The sequence below is a fragment of the Hypanus sabinus genome, chromosome X1 (genome assembly GCF_030144855.1).
Source record: "Hypanus sabinus isolate sHypSab1 chromosome X1, sHypSab1.hap1, whole genome shotgun sequence".
Lineage (NCBI taxonomy): Eukaryota > Metazoa > Chordata > Chondrichthyes > Myliobatiformes > Dasyatidae > Hypanus > Hypanus sabinus.
In genome coordinates, this window is record NC_082738.1 from 30,506,790 (window position 1) to 30,523,188 (window position 16,399).

Below are 16,399 nucleotides of genomic sequence, written 5' to 3' on the forward strand. Positions count from 1 at the left end.
ATCACACACTCCCAGGGTCAGACAGAGAGTGAATCTCCCTCCTCCCCGTCCCGTCACACACTCCCAGTGTCAGGCACAGAGTGAATCTCCCTCCACACAGTCACATCTCACACTCTCGGGATCAGACGCAGAGTGAATCTCCCTCCTCACAGTCACATCTCACACTCCCGGGATCAGACGCAGTGTGAATCTCCTTCCACACTTTCCCATCACACACTCCCGGGGTCAGACACAGAGTGAATCTGCCTCCACAATGTCCCATCACACACTCCCAGGATTAACACAGAGTGAATCTCCCTCCACATTGTCCCATCACTCACTCCCAGGGTCAGACAGAGAGTAAATCTCCCTCTGCAGTGTCCCATCACACACTCCAAGGGTCAGACACAAAGTGAATCTCCTCCACACTGTCCCATCACACACTCATAGGGTCAGACACACAGTGAATATCCCTCCACACCGTCCCATCACACACCCCCAGGGTCAGACAGAGAGTGAATCTCCCTCCTCCCCGTCCCATCACACACTCCCAGTGTCAGGCACAGAGTGAATCTCCCTCCACACTGTCCCATCACACACTCCCAGGGTCAGACACAGAGTGAATCTCCCTCCACACAGTCACATCTCACACTCCCGGGATCAGACGCAGAGTGAATCTCCTTCCACACTTTCCCATCACACACTCCCGGGGTCAGACACAGAGTGAATCTCCCTCCACACTGTCCCATCACACACTTCCAGGGTCAGACACACAGTGAATCTCCCTCCACACTGCCCCATGACACACTCCCAGTGTCAGACGCAGAGTGAATCTCCCTCCACACCGTACCATCACACACTCCCAGGTTCAGACGCAGAGTGAATCTCCCTCCACACCGTACCATCACACACTCCCAGGTTCAGACACAGAGTGAATCTCCCTCCACACGGTCCCATCACACACTCCCAGGGTCAGACACAGAGTGACTCTCCCTCCACACTGTCACATCTCACACTCCCGGGGTCAGACACAGAGTGAATCTCCCTCCACACTGTCCCATCACACACTCCGAGGGTCAGACACAGAGTGAATCTCCCTCCACATTGTCCGATCACACACTCCCAGGGTCAGACACAGAGTGAATCTCTCTCCACTCTGAGCCATCACATACTCCCAGGGTCAGACACGGAGTGAATCTCCCTCCACACTGTCCCATCACACACTCCCAGGGTCAGACACAGAGTGAAGCTGTTTTGAATGAGCTGGGGGAATTCGGGGGAAGACTACTGCTTAAAGTTTGTGAGATACTGTGGAGTTGGTTCAAACTGTCTCTTGGACAAATGAGTGAGTTTCTGTTTTAGTGTGGAAGCTCCATTTGGGATTTTTCTGCCAGTTTGGACAGGTTTTGTTGACGGCTGCTAACTGCGTAGCTCCCAGCTGCGGCTGCTAGCAACTCGCCAGGAAGCCATTTCACTCTAGAAACCGGAGACAAACGCCATTATTCCCCCACTAACATTGGGACAACCTCCTTCCACCTCTACCGTTGTGACTCTCGTTCGGTGTTGGAGCCGAACCGTCGTTTGAGACGTCTCGACCTCTCACGGCCTGGAAGTTCTGCAGGACTAACGGAGCCTTTCCTGGCGTTGGAATTTCTGGCGCCGAGCCAGCAAGGTACTGTCGAGTACAAACTTTTCCCGCCAGTTACTCAACTCGTTCCAGGACTTTATAAGCAGCACCACCACCGTATCAGTCTCGATTCGGACACAGCATTAACGTGCCGGACCAGTCTTCAGGGAGTCGCAGGCCTTCGGGGAGTTGTTCAATGGCGGCTGCCTCTCCAGCCTCGGACAACGCCCTGTTTCAGTCGGTGAAAGTGGAACGCGGGGTGCAATGTATTTTGCGAACTGGAACTACCCTGGAAAAGTGCACGGAGGCCATGGAGGACTTGTTGGAGAGAGATAGTGTTTTGGCCACTGAGAAAGAGTTCGGGAAGGCAGTGTTTTACCTGAGGAATGATGAGTTGTTGCATCACGCTCTCAGTAGAGGGATCACAGTGGAAAACATCGTTTTACAGATGGAGCTGGTGACAGCTCCCACACAACGCATCGTCTTCGGTCACGTTAAGCCTTTCATCCTCGACGAGGACCTGCTTCCCGCACTAGCCCGCTTGGGGCATGTAAAATCAGAAATAACTGTCATCAGACACAAATTTAAGAGATGCACCCTCCGTACCGCAATCTCTTTCCAGCATCAGGTATTTATGCAGCTGGAACGGGAGGACGACACGAGTTTACTGTCCGGCACGAGGGGGTAGACTATCAGGTGTATTGGAACTCTAGCACCCACGGTGCCATGCGTGCGGGGAGGTGGGCACTTTTGGAGGGACTGTCCTAGCACCCCAAATCCTAGGGAGTCCACTTTGGGCACCAGTGCCCCAGCTACCTCTGCCCCGATCCAATTCCTGTGCCTGCACCTACACCTGACCCTGCCCCTGTCCCTGTCCCTATTCCTACGTCTGTTTCAGTCCTTGCTCCTGCCCCTGTGGTTCAGGCGAGGGACGGGGTGGAGCCTGTGCGGAGAAGGAAAGTGAGGAAGAAATCCAAACACATGAAGAAGTCGGCCCCCGAGACTGCAGAGCTCACGCCCATTTGCCCTGAAGTGGAGCAGGAGGCTCGGGGAAGCGTACGGTTGGACGGGGTGATGGAAGCGAAGAGTACCGCGCTGTCGGTGAATCCCGCATCTGTGTGCTCCTCAGGCTTGAAGAGGAGAAGGGAATGTTCCCCCAAGAGGGCAGAGAATGTAGATGCGGGGGAGTCCCAGATAGGGGTGGGAATCCGGGTGGAAGTTGTGTCTAACCCTGAATCCCCAGATGTAGCCACCAGTCCTGTGGTAGGTGGTGTGGTTGTGCAAGAAACTAGAGCTAGGCCTGTTTGCACAACTAAAACAGACCTGGAACCCTCCACCCAGGACTTAGCAGTCAGCGCCTCCCTGGAGGCAAATGTATTAAGTAGTACAGGTGGAGAGGAGACCAGGCTCTCTCACAGTCAGCATCAGGCTGCCAGTGAATCCATTGGGCCAGAGCTGCTGGGGATAAAACTAATGCGACGGTGGAGCGAGAAGGTATAAGGGAGGTACCCACTGCGCAGTGTGGGTTACAAGGGCAGACACCTGTTAGAACACACGAGGGGGAAGATGGGGGATCTATTCCATTATCTGCGACATCAACTGTACCCTCGAGGTGGAGGACCGCTCGGGCCTCCAACGCGACCCAGCGTCGGCGAAAAAGTTAAAGGAGCTAGTCGGCTCCTTTGACTTGGTGGACAGCTGGCGGAATCTTCACCCCGACTCTAGCGCCTTCTCCATCTCCTTCCCAAATAGACCGCCTGTATATCTCTCGGGCTTATGTCTCCCATGTGTCGGCGTCCTCCATGTGGCCGGTGTCGTGCTCGGATCATCACCTTGTGTGGATGGAATTTACTCCTCTGCACTCTTGTGTGGGATCCGGTATTGGCACCTTAACAACCGGAGGACAGCCGGTTCCGGGATTCGTTCCGAGCGTTCTGGGCCACCTGGAGAGAGAGACGGAGAGAGTTCTGTTCCCTACGGTTTTTATGTCATGAGTACACTAGGAGGTCGACAAAGAGGTGGGGTTCTGAGATTGAGCGGCTTGAGAGAGCGTTCCTTGATCTAGAGTCCCGTTTTGGTCCGACCGGTGGAGACCAACAACTGTGGCAGGAATACCAGGAGAAGAAGGAGTCACTAAGGAATCAGCAGCTTCAGCAATCCCGAGGTGCATATGTGAGGTCGCAGATCCAAATGCTGCAAGATTTGGACCGTGGCTCACCCTTCTTCTACTTGTTGGAGAAGTGGCGGGGAGTTCAAAAGCAGCTGGTGGAGCTACTGGCTGCTGATGGCTCCTCCATCACGGACCCCGACGAAATATCAAAGAAGTCTGCACTTTCTATCGGTCCTTATTTTCACCAGATCCGTCAAATGCGGGGGCGTGCAGTGAGGTCTGGGAAGATCTGCCAAAAGTCAGCCCAGAAGACGCAGCGCGTCTGGACGCTCCCCTGACTGGGGAGGAGCTGTCTACTGCCCTTCGGCAGTGTGGAGTTTTATCAGGCTTTTTGGGATGTCCTGGGGGTTGATTATAGCCTTGTTCTAGGGGAGAGCCTAGCCACCGGGGAAATGCCCCTGTCATGGCGGAGAGCTGTTGTGGTCCTACTGCCCAAGAAGGGAGACCTTCGCCTGCTAAAGAACTGGTGCCCGGTCTCCCTCTTGTGCGCGGACTACAAGATCTTCGCCCGGGCAATGGCCAACCGTCTTGGTTCAGTACTGAGACAGGTGATTCATCCTGACCAATCTTACACTGTCCCGGGCCGCTCCATCCAGGACAATCTCCACCTAGTACGGGACCTGATCCACCTGCAGCAGGAGACTGGGTCCCCGGCAGCGTTTCTTCCTCTTAACCAGGAGAAGGCATTTGACCGGGTAGACCACAGTTTCCTGATGGGCACTCTGCAAGCCTTTGGGCTCGGACCACACTTTGTGGCCCGAGTTCGGCTCCTATACTCTGCCGCAGAGTGCCTTGTTAAGGTCAATGGATCACTGGCAGCGCCCATTCCCTTCAGGAGAGGAGTACATCAGGGATGCCCCATGTCCGGTCAATTGTACGCGATCTGTGTCGAGCCATTCCTGAGCCTTCTTCGGCGAAGTCTGACAGGTCTGGTTCTGCGTGAACCGGACATGGAGGTCGTCCTCTCGGCCTACGCCGATGATGTACTCCTCATGATGACAGATCCCAATGACCTGCGGAGGATGCGCGAGTGCCAAGACGTTTTCTCGGCGGCATCCTCCGCCAGGATCAACTGGGCGAAATGTTCTGGACTCTTAGTGGGTCAGTGGCAGGTGAACTCCCTGCCGGAGGAGATGAGAGCTTTTGAGTGGAGTACTAGACGTCTCCTCTATCTGGGAGTCTACCTGAGTCCTTCTGGGGAGACCTGGCTGGTGAACTGGCAGGACCTGGAGATGAAAGTCATGGCCCGGCTGGGGCACTGGTCAGACCTTCTCAGGGTGCTTTCCTATCGAGGCAGGGTGGTAGTCATAATCCAGCTGGTGGACTCCATGTTGTGGTATCGGATGGTCACCTTGGCCTCTCCTGCCCCATTTGTTGCGAGAATGCAGAGGAAGTTAGTGGACTTCTTCTGGGGCAACAGTAAACACTGGGTCTCTGCAGCGGTCTTGAGTCTCCCATTGGGAGAGGGCGGACAGTCGCTGGTGTGCGTCCGAACGCGACTGGCAGCTCTCCGCCTCAGGACTCTGCAGAGATTCCTGTACGCCGAGCACCCTCCCAGGTGGCACGTGTTGGCGACTTTCTTCCTCCAGAGGGGCTGCTGTCTTCACGAAGACGTGCGGCTACCACCGACGGGCGTCAGCCCTGCTGCTTTGCGGAGTCTGCCCGGCTTCTATCAGGACCTGGAATATGGTTGCCTCAGGCCGGGAATCCCCTCATCTGGCAGAGGGTGAAGTCCTGGCCAATACTTGCCCTACCTCAGTGGATGTTGGTACGGCTCAGGTGTGTGGACCAACACAGGTTGAGCTGCTTGTCGGGCCCAGGCCCTGCAATCTTGTCCGAGAGCCGAGTCCACACAACTCGAGCCGTCTCTCCTCGATACCCACAGACCCATTCAGGGATGCAAGTAGGAGGTATCTGTATGGGCTGCTGCTCCACACCCTCCACTTCCTTGCCCTTGTTCACCATCCCAACACGCCACACCGTCTCATCCCACACTCCCAGGGTCAGAGACAGAGTGAATGTCCCTCCACACCATCCCATCATACTCTCCCAGGGTCAGAGGCAGAGTGAATCTCCCTCCACACTGTCCCATCACACACTCCCGGGATCAGACAGAGAGTGAATCTCCCTCCACACTGTCCCATCACACACTCCCAAGGTCAGACACAGTGAAGCTTCCTCCACACTGTCCCATCACACACTCCCAGGGTCAGACAGAGAGTGAATCTCCCTCCACACTGTCCCATCACACACTCCCGGGGTCAGACACAGTGAAGCTTCCTCCATACTGTCCCATCACACACTCCCAAGGTCAGACACAGAGTGAATCTCCCTCCACACTGTCCCATCACACACTCCCGGGATCAGACACAGAGTGAATCTCCCTCCGCACTGTCCCATCACACACTCCCAGGGTCAGACACAGTGTGAATGTCCCTCCACACCATCCCATCATACTCTCCCAGGGTCAGAGGCAGAGTGAATCTCCCTCCACACTGTCCCATCACACACTCCCAGGGTCAGACACAGAGTGAATCTCCCTCCAAACCATCCCATCACACACTCCCAGGGTCAGACACAGAGTGAATCTCCCTCCACACTGTCCCATCACACACTCCCGGGGTCAGACACAGAGTGAATCTCCCTCCACACCGTCCCATCACACACTCCCGGGGTCAGACACAGAGTGAATCTCCCTCCACACTGTCCCATCACGCACTCCCAGGGTCAGACTTTGAGTGAATCTCCCTCCACACTGTCCCATCACGCACTCCCAGGGTCAGACACAGAGTGAATCTCCCTCCACACTGTCCCATCACACACTCCCAGGGTCAGACACAGAGTGAATCTCCCTCCACACTGTCCCATCACACACTCCCGGGGTCAGACACAGAGTGAATCTCCCTCCACACTGTCCCGTCACACACTCCCGGGGTCAGACACAGAGTGAATCTCCCTCCACACCGTCCCATCACACACTCCCGGGGTCAGACACTGAGTGAATCTATCTCTCTCCCTCCTCCCCCACATGATACTGACCTGTGACCTGTGTATCCCACAGTGGGGGTTGGACCTGCTCCGATGATGGTGGGGAACCTTGTGGCCGGGAAGCGAATTGCGGAAGTGTCTGGCCGAGAGCTGGTGGACGACCTGGAATGTGGAAGGAAGGTGATAAAATCCGTGGAGAGGGGTGAAACAGGGAGATGGGGGTTGGGTTCATGGATGAAAGAGAGTTCAGGGACAGGAGAAGTGGGAGGGACTGGAAGGGAGGGAATGAGGAGAATTGAGGGGAGTGAGGGATGTGAATGTGGAGAATGAGTGAGAGGGACAAGAGTGGAGGGTAGGATGGGGAGGAAGTTGCTTGGTTGAGGGGGAGTGAATGGAGTAGAGGGTGTGAGGGATGGGAAGGGTGAGGCAAATTACGGGAATGTTTCTGGTTTTGGACTATCTCTCACCTTGTCTCTCCCAGCTCCAGTTCCTGTCAGAAATACTCCAGAACCGAGCTCAGTCCACCCCAGATGATACCCTCTTCACTCTGCTCAGTGCCAAGGTAGGTGGTGGCAGGGGTGGCAAGATCCCTCCCATGACCCCGCCCCATCCTTAAGCTCCACTTTATTCCTCACCCAAACACTTCCCCATCTCACCCCTTCAACCCACTGCACCTCTTCCCCCCGTCCCCCCTCTGCGCACCCTCTCCCCTCGCTATCTCCTCACCGTCAGCCTCTCTTCCTACCCCCTCATTCCTCCACCCTCATTCCCATCATTGTCCTCGTCTGCCTGTCTGACTGTCCAATTTGCCCCTCCCCTCCCGCCACCCTCTCCTCTCCCCCCCATCCCCCCTTCACCCTACCTTTTCCATGTGTTTCCAGGGGACGCCAGCCTGTTCAGTGAGCTGCCTCCAACTGCACCGACGAGCAGAGAGAGTATCTGGTGCACTGGCCGAGCGGGGCAGGTGTGCGGCTGGAGATGTGGTCGTCCTGCTCTACCCCCCTGGTAAAGGGGAAGAGGGAGGGTGGGGGTGAGAGGGAGGCACGGGAAGATGGGCAAGGGACATGGTGGGAGAGGAGGATGTGGGGTGTTGGGGGAGAGGAGAGGGGAATAGGGCTGAGGGTTGGGAAGGGATGGAGTTTTGTGGGAGGTATGGGAATAAGGGAGCATTGGAGTGGCGGGTGCATTGTGGGAGGGGCACTGAGGAGGCAGGAAGGTGAATGAGGGTGGGTGTGAGTGACAATGTGGAGGCAGGCAGTGGTGATGGAGGGAGGGAGGCTGACGTGCTGCAGGTTGTGAAGGTGGGAGGGGTGTTTAATTTGTTCACTGTTGTCCCCCCTCCAGGGATCGACCTCATTGCCGCCTTCTATGGCTGCCTGTACACGGGATGTGTCCCAGTGACTGTGAGGCCCCCCCACCCACAGAACCTTACCGCCACCCTCCCCACTGTTAAAATGATTGTGGAAGTAAGTATGTCTTTACCCTCTCTCTTCAACCTCCTCGTAGCCCCACCTCCCCTCACCCCATCCCCATCTCCATTCTCCCTCCCCTTTGCTCTTACCCCTTCCTCCTCCCCCCTGCCTCGCACCCTTCGCTGACCCATCTCCCCCCCCCACCACAGGTCAGTAAAGCAGTCTGTGTACTGACCACACAGCCGATCTGCCGTCTTCTGCGATCCAGGGAGGCCGCGGCTACGGTGGACATCCGCAGTTGGCCCCAGCTCATCGAGACGGGTAGGCAGTGCAGAGGGCAGTGGGTGAGTGGGGGTTGGGGGTGCTGGTCTGAGTGTGTGGCCCCCACCAGCCCCAAACTGACTCCCTACCTCCCTTCCAGATGACCTTCCGCGGCGGAAAGTGCAGGAGGTCTACACGCCCCCCACGCCTGAGATGCTGGCCTATCTGGATTTCAGTGTCTCCACCACGGGAATGCTGACTGGTGTCAAGGTAAAGGGAGTTGGGGGGGGGGGCTGCACCCGAACCTACACTCCTCCCTCCCTATCTTGGCACACCTTTGAATCACATTTCCCTATGGCACTGAATTCTAGAACCGGGACCCTAGGATTTCCTGCATCCCAGAACTTTGGTGTTGGGGGGTTTGGGAGGAAAGGTGGCTCTGATCACAAAACAAGGTCCCACAAAGAAGGCCGATCCTGAAGACTGAGCTGCAAAGGTGAATTGACTGTTTGGATTTGGAACTGACTTGAAGATGGCCATAACCCAGCCAAATGAAAAGTGTTGCACCTTGGAAAATCAAATATAAAGGGACAGTACACGGCAGGACTGATGGGCACAGTTGTACTCAGGGATCTTATGTTTTGTGATCAGTTCTGGTCGCCCCATTACAGGAAGGGTGTGGGGGTTTTGGAGAGGGAGCAGAGGAGGTTCACCAGGATGCTGCCTGGATTAGAGAGTGTGAGCTACAAGAAGAGGCTGGACAAACCCAGGTTGTTTTCTCTGGAGCGGCAAAGGCTGAGGGGAGACCTGAGAGAGGTCTACACTCCAGGGCCAATGTACACCTGCTCGGTAATGCAAATATCCAATCAGCCAATCAATGCATAAAAGCATGCAGATATGGTCACGAGTTTCAGTTGTTGTTCAGACCAAACATCAGAGTGGGGAAGAAATGTGATCTAAGTGACTTTGACATTGAAATGATTGTTGGTGTCAGATGGGATGGTTTGAGTATTTCAGAGTCTGCTGATCTCGTGGGATTTTCATATACAACAGTCTCTAGAGTTTACAGAGAATGGTGAGAAAAAGAAACCTTAAAGTAATGAGATTACAGCAAACATACACTTAATGGCACTTTATTAGATACAGGAGGTAAGCAATAAAAATGCCCACCGAGTGTCTCCGATGATGAGAGGTGTAGATAGAGTAGACAGCCGGTATCTCTCTCTCCAGGGTCAAACGTTTAAGGTGGACGGGGGGGGGGGGGAGTTCAAAGGAGATGTGGGTGGTAAGTAAGAGGGGTGGGTGCCGGGGTGGTGGTGGGGGTTCTTAGACAGACATAAAGGGTGTGGACATTGTGTGGGCAGAAGAGATTAGTTTAATTTGGCTATCAGTGGAATTTATAAGAGTGAAAGAGGTTGGGAGTTGATTGCCTGGTGCGTAGAAGACTGAGGGGTGATGTTATAGAGGGGTATAAACCCATGAAGGGCACAGGCAGGGTGAATGTGGGCAGTGTTTTACCCAGGGTTGGGATTGAGGGCACAGGTTCAAGGTGAGAGGGAAGAGGTTTAATAGGATCATGAGTGGTAACTCTTTCACCCAGAGGGTGGTTGGTATATAGAATTAGTTGCCAGAGGAATTGTTTGAGGCAGGTACATTTAAAAGACACTTGGACAGGTCTGTGGAGGCACATGGGACAAATGGGGGCAGAAAGGGCTGACATAGAGTCCGAAGATATCTTGTACCTCTTCGCTCGCTTGTGCTCTCTCTCTCTCCCCCTGCAGATCTCCCACGGGGCAGTGAGCACTCTATGCCGATCCATCAGGCTGCAGTGTGAGCTATACTGCTCACGCCAGATCGCCCTCTGCCTTGACCCCTATGGCGGCTTTGGCTTTGCACTCTGGTGCCTCTGCGGGTGAGTTCCCGTGTGCGCCGGTCACCCGTTCTCCACCTAGCAGGGTGCACGTGCTGTGTGAGCTCTTCAACACGGTCTGGTCCCACGCAGAATGCACCCTGTCCAGCGCACATTGGCCTGTTCATGCTGCGCAGACTGTAATGCGGTCCTGTATGGTGCTGGGTGTATCTGGGTCCGATTGTGCGACGTGGACTGTCCGACTCTGTCCAGTCCCTTGCAGGGCACGTGTGGGTCCGTTCACGTTGTGCAAGTCATCTAACGCGGTCTGGTCCCATGCAGGGTATACGCGGGACACCACACACTGCTGATTGCACCGGCGGAGCTGGAGAACAACCTGTCGCTTTGGCTGAGTGCGGTCAGTCAGTACCGCGTGCGCGATACCTTCTGCTGCTATGCCGTCATGGAGCGGTGTACGCGTGGCCTTGGAACGCAGACCCACGTCCTCAAGGTGAGCCGAGCCTGGCCCCCACCCCTTTCCAAGGGACGATCCCCTGCAATCCCTCCCTCCCTACGCTCTGTGAGATCTGCCCCTGTCCTCCCTATAGCCCAGAGTGAACCCTCCCCCCTGCATGGTTAGGTTGGGGAGGGGTGGGTGGGATTGGTGGGTCAGTGGCCAGAGGGTGAAGTGGGTGGGTCAGGTGGATGGGGAGAGGGGATATCAATCACTGAGAAAGGGGTATTGGTCAGTCTGATGAGAGTGGGTATTGGTCAACTGGATGGGAATTACCAGTCAGTCGAATGGGAGGGTGCTGGGAGATTGTGGCTCACCTCACTAACCTGCTGGTGTGGCACCCCCTCCCCCCAGGTGCGAGGGGTGAACCTGTCGTGCGTGAGGACTTGCGTGGTGGTGGCGGAGGAGCGACCGCGCACCAGCCTCACCCACTCCTTCTCGAAGCTCTTCAAGGACTTGGGGCTCTCACCGCGGGCCGTCAGCACCACCTTTGGCTCCCGGGTCAACCTCGCCATCTGCCTACAGGTCAGGGGTTGTGGGGGAGGGGGGAACTCGCAGGGTGAGGCTGGAGGGTTAGGAAAATCACTGAGTGTCCCTGAACTTTCTTGTGCCTGTCTATCCAGGCGACGTTTCTGCCAACCGTGATGCCAAATTGGACCATAAGACAAAGGAGCTGAATTAGGCCATTCAGCTAGCTAATTTATTTTCCCTCTCAACCTCATTCTCCTACCTTCTCCCTGTAACATTTGAAGCCCTTATTAATCAAGAACCTATCAAAGTCCACTTTAAATGTACCCAAATAACTTGGCCTCCACAGCTGTCTCTGGCAATGAAATCTACGGATTCACTACCCTCTGGCTAAAGAAATTCCTCATCTCTGTTCTAAATGGATGTCCTATTTTGAGGCTGTGCCCTCTGGTTTGAGACTCCTCCACTGTAGGAAACATCCTCTCCACGTCTACTCTATCCAGACCTTTCAACATTCAATAGGTTTCAATGAGATCCCCCTCATTCTTCTAAATTCCAGCGAGTACAGGCCCAGAGCCATCAAACGCTCCTCATGCATTAACCTTTTCACTCGCAGGATCATTTTCTGGACCCTCTCCAGTGCAAACACATACTTTCTAAAATGAGATGCCCAAAACTGACACTGCCTATACAATGCCACTATCCCTCCACATTTATATGTCTTTGTAACAACCTCTTAAGCTCCTCTGTGGTATTTGCCCCCATCACCACTCCTAGCAGCACATTCCAGGCACCCACCACTCTGTATTAAAAAGACTTGCCCCACACATTTCCTTTGAACTTAACCCCCCTCACCTTAAATGTATTTCAACTCTGGGGGAGAAAGATACCAAGCCTCTCGTAATGTTATAAACTGGAATTAGTTTATTATTGTCACCCGTACTGAGATACAGTGAAAAGCTTGTCTTGCACACTGTTCCTACAGATGAGATCATTACACAATAGACAATAGGTGCAGGAGTAGGCCATTCGGCCCTTCTAGCCAGCTCCACCATTCACTGTGATCATGGCTGATCATGCACAATCAGTACCCCGTTCCTGCCCTCTCCCCATATCCCTTGACCCTGCTATCTATAAAAGCTCTATCTAACTCTCTCTGGAATGCATCCAGAGATTTGGCCTCCACTGCCTTCTGGGGCACAGCATTCCACATATCCACCACTCTCTGGGTGAAAAAGTTTTTCCGCATCTCTGTTCTAAATGGCCTACCCCTTATTCTTAAACTGTGGCCTCTAGTTCTGGACTCACCCATCAGCGGGAACATGCTTCCTGCCTCCAGCGTGTCCAATCTCTTAATAATCTTATATGTTTCAATCAGATCCCCTCTCATCCTTCTAAATTCCAGTGTATACAAGCCCAGTCGTTCCAATCTTTCAACATATGACAGTCCCGCCATTCCGGGAATTAACCTTGTGAACCTACACTGCACTCCCTCAATAGCAAGAATGTCCTTCCTCAAATTTGGAGACCAAAACTACACACAATACTCCAGGTGGGGTCTCACCAGGGCCCTGTATAGCTGCAGAAGGACCTCTTTACCCCTATACTCAATTCCTCTTGTTATAAAAGCGAGCATGCCATTAGCTTTCTTCACTGCCTGCTGTACCTGCATGTTTGCTTTCATTAACTGATGTACAAGAACACCTAGATCTCGTTGTACTTCCCCTTTTCCTAACTTGACTCCATTTAGATAGTAATCTGCCTTCCTGTTCTTGCCACCAAAGTGGATAACCTCACATTTATCCACATTAAACTGCATCTGCCATACATTTGCCCACTCACCCAACCTGTCCAAGTCACCCTGCATTCTCATAACATCCTCCTGACATTTCACACTGCCACCCAGCTTTGTGTCATCAGCAAATTTGCTAATGTTACTTTTAATCCCTTCATCTAAATCATTAATGTATATTGTAAACAGCTGCGGTCCCAGCACCGAACCTTGCGGTACCCCACTGGTCACAGCCTGCCATTCCGAAAGGGACCCGTTAATTACTACTCTTTGTTTCCTGTCAGCCAGCCAATTTTCAATCCATGTCAGTACTCTGCTCCCAATACCATGTGCCCTAATTTTGCCCACTAATCTCCTATGTGGGACTTTATCAAAAGCTTTCTGGAAGTCCAGGTACACTACATCCACTGGCTCCCCCTTGTCCATTTTCGTAGTTACATCCTCTAAAAACTCCAGAAGATTAGTCAAGCATGATTTTCCCTTCATAAATCCATGCTGACTCGGACTGATCCTTCTACTGCTATCCAAATGTGTCGTAATTTCCTCTTTTATAATTGACTCCAGCATCTTTCCCACCACTGATGTCAGGCTAACTGGTCTATAATTCCCTGTTTTCTCTCTCCCTCCTTTCTTGAAAAGTGGGACAACATTAGCCACCCTCTAATCAGCAGGAATTGTTCCTGAATCTATAGAACAGAAAATGATTACCAATGCGTCCACGATTTCTAGAACCACCTCTTTAAGTACCCTGGGATGCAGACCATCAGGTCTCAGGGACTTATCAGCTTTCAGACTCAACAGTCTATCCAACACCATTTCTTGCCTAATATAAATTTCCTTCAGTTCATCCTTTACCCTAGTTCCTTTGGCCACTATTACATCTGGGAGATTGTTTGTGTCTTCCCTAGTGAAGACAGATCCAAAGTACCTGTTCAACTCATCTGCCATTTCCTTGTTCCCCATAATAAATTCACCCGTTTCTGTCTTCAATGGCCCAATTTTGGTCTTAACTATTTTTTTGCTATTCACATACCTAAAGAAGCTTTTACTATCCTCCTTTATATTCTTGGCTAGTTTACCTTCGTACCTCATTTTTTCTTGGCGTATTGCCTTTTTTGTTATCTTCTGTTGCTCTTTAAAAGCTTCCCAGTCCTCCGGATTCCCGCTCATCTTTGCTATGTTATACTTCTCTTTTATTTTTATACTGCCCTTTACTTCCCTCGTCAGCCACGGCTGCCCCTTACTCCCCTTAGGATCTTTCTTCCTCTTTGGAATGAACCGATCCTGCACCTTCTGCGTTATTCCCAGAAATACCTGCCATTTTTGTTCCACTGTCTTCCCTGCTAGGGTATTGTTCCAATGAACTTTGGCCAGCTCCTCCCTCATAGCTCCATAGTTCCCTTTGTTCAACTGTAATACTGACACATCCGATTTTTCCCTTCTCCTTCTCAAATTGTAGGTTAAAACATATCATATTATGGTCAGTACCTCCTAATGGTTCCTTTACCTCCAGGTCCCTGATCAAATCCGGTTCATTGCACAACACTAAATCTAGAATTGCCTTCTCCCTGGTAGGCTCCAGTACTAGCTGTTCTAAGAATCCATCTCGGAGGCACTCCACAAACTCCCTTTCTTGGGGTCCAGTACCATTCTGATTCTCCCAGTCTACCTGCATGTTGAAATACCCCATGACAACTGTATCATTACCTTTGCAACATGCCAATTTTAACTCTTCATTCAACTTACACCCTACATCCAGACTGCTGTTTAGGGGCCTGTAGATAACTCCCATTAGGGTCTTTCTACCCTTAGAATTTCTCAGTTCTATCCATACTGACTCTGTATCCCCAGATTCTATGTCCCCCCTCGCAAGGGACTGAATATCATTCCTCACCAACAGAGCCACTCCACCCACTCTGCCAGTCAGTCTGTCCTTTCGATAAGATGTATATCCTTGAATATTCATTTCCCAGGCCCTGTCCGCTTGAAGCCATGTCTCAGTTATTCCCACAACATCGTACTTGCCAATTTCCAACTGAGCCTCAAGCTCATCTACTTTATTCCTTATACTTTGTGCATTCATATATAATACTTGTAATTCGGTACTCCCCTCTCCTTTCATATCAATTCCTATTTCACTTGGCCATACTGTATGATCTCTTCTTGAGCTTTCTACTCCATTGATTCTGTTGTCCTTTTTAACTTTTCTTATTTTCACTTTCCCTTTAACTCCATCCTTATATTTCCAGTTCATCCCCTCCCCTCCACTACTTAGTTTAAACACATCCGTGTTGCAGTGGCAAACCTGTCTGCCAGAATGCTGGTCCCCCGCCTATTAAGGTGCAACTCGTCCCTTTTGTACAATTCATCCCTACCCCAAAACAGATCCCAGTGGTCCAAGAATGTAAATCCTTGCTTCCTGCACCAGTTCCTCAGCCACACATTCAGATCCATTATCTCCCTGTTCCTGCCCTCTCCAGCACGAGGAACTGGAAGCAAACCAGAGATAACCACCCTGGAAGTCCTGCTTTTCAGCCTTCTTCCGAGTTCTCTGAAGTCCCACTGCAGAATGTCCTTCCTCTTCTTCCCGATGTCATTTGTGCCGACATGCACTACCACTTCCAGCTGTTCACCTTCACCCTTGAGGATTCCCTGCAATCGGTCCGTGATGCCCTGGATCCGAGCACCAGGGAGGCAACACACCATCCTTAAATCTCGCCTGTTGCCGCAGAAACCCCTTTCCGTACCTCTTACTATGGAGTCCCCTACTACCACGGCTCTTCCTGATGTCTGACTCCTCAGCTCTGCTTCTGCACCAATTTTTGGCTCGCAGACCTGTCCGCCTCTCAGACTGGCAGTATCTTCTGTCCTGACAGCTTCCAAGAAGGCGAACCTGTTTACGAGAGATACATCCCCTGGGGTCTCCTGTACTTCAAGCATCCTTTCCTTCCTCATCGTCGCCCCCTTTCTCTCTTCCGGTACCCTCGGTGTAACGACCTCACTGTAGGTCCTGTCCAGAAAACCCTCGTTTTCGAGGATAAACCTGAGGTCATCCAGTTCTTTCTTCAGTGCTGCAACATGCTCCTTCAGAAGCTGAATCTGGACACACTTTCCACAGCTGTAGCAGCCAGGGGCACCATCAGTGTCCCTGACCTCCCACATCATGCACATAGCACACTGAATCAGCTTAGCGGTCATGTCTTCACCCTCTGCAATTGTGCCTGGCATCGTCTCCTCGCCAAAGACTCTCGAGCCAAAGACTAGCACTTTTCACGCCAGGCACTTCCCTCGACCAGACCACTTCCCAACAGACCTGGTCGATACACAGTGCATTGAGGT

General features: G+C 52.6%; 1 protein-coding gene across 3 annotated transcripts in view; it reads left to right on the forward strand.

The window, feature by feature from the left end:
* Positions 1 to 16,399, forward strand: part of dip2bb (disco-interacting protein 2 homolog Bb) — a 142,985-nt gene that overhangs the window by 115,634 nt on the left and 10,952 nt on the right. Inside the window, exons 24-32 of one of the 3 annotated variants that reach the window (XM_059956198.1) lie at positions 6,838 to 6,944; positions 7,246 to 7,326; positions 7,646 to 7,769; positions 8,109 to 8,230; positions 8,386 to 8,497; positions 8,598 to 8,707; positions 10,219 to 10,349; positions 10,629 to 10,797; positions 11,155 to 11,325. In XM_059956198.1, the coding sequence (XP_059812181.1) occupies positions 6,838 to 6,944; positions 7,246 to 7,326; positions 7,646 to 7,769; positions 8,109 to 8,230; positions 8,386 to 8,497; positions 8,598 to 8,707; positions 10,219 to 10,349; positions 10,629 to 10,797; positions 11,155 to 11,325 (1,127 nt within the window). Of the gene's footprint in view, positions 1 to 1,373; positions 2,205 to 6,837; positions 6,945 to 7,245; positions 7,327 to 7,645; positions 7,770 to 8,108; positions 8,231 to 8,385; positions 8,498 to 8,597; positions 8,708 to 10,218; positions 10,350 to 10,628; positions 10,798 to 11,154; positions 11,326 to 16,399 lie in introns of those variants that run through there. The other 2 variants (XM_059956199.1, XM_059956200.1) reach the window with 2 other exon arrangements.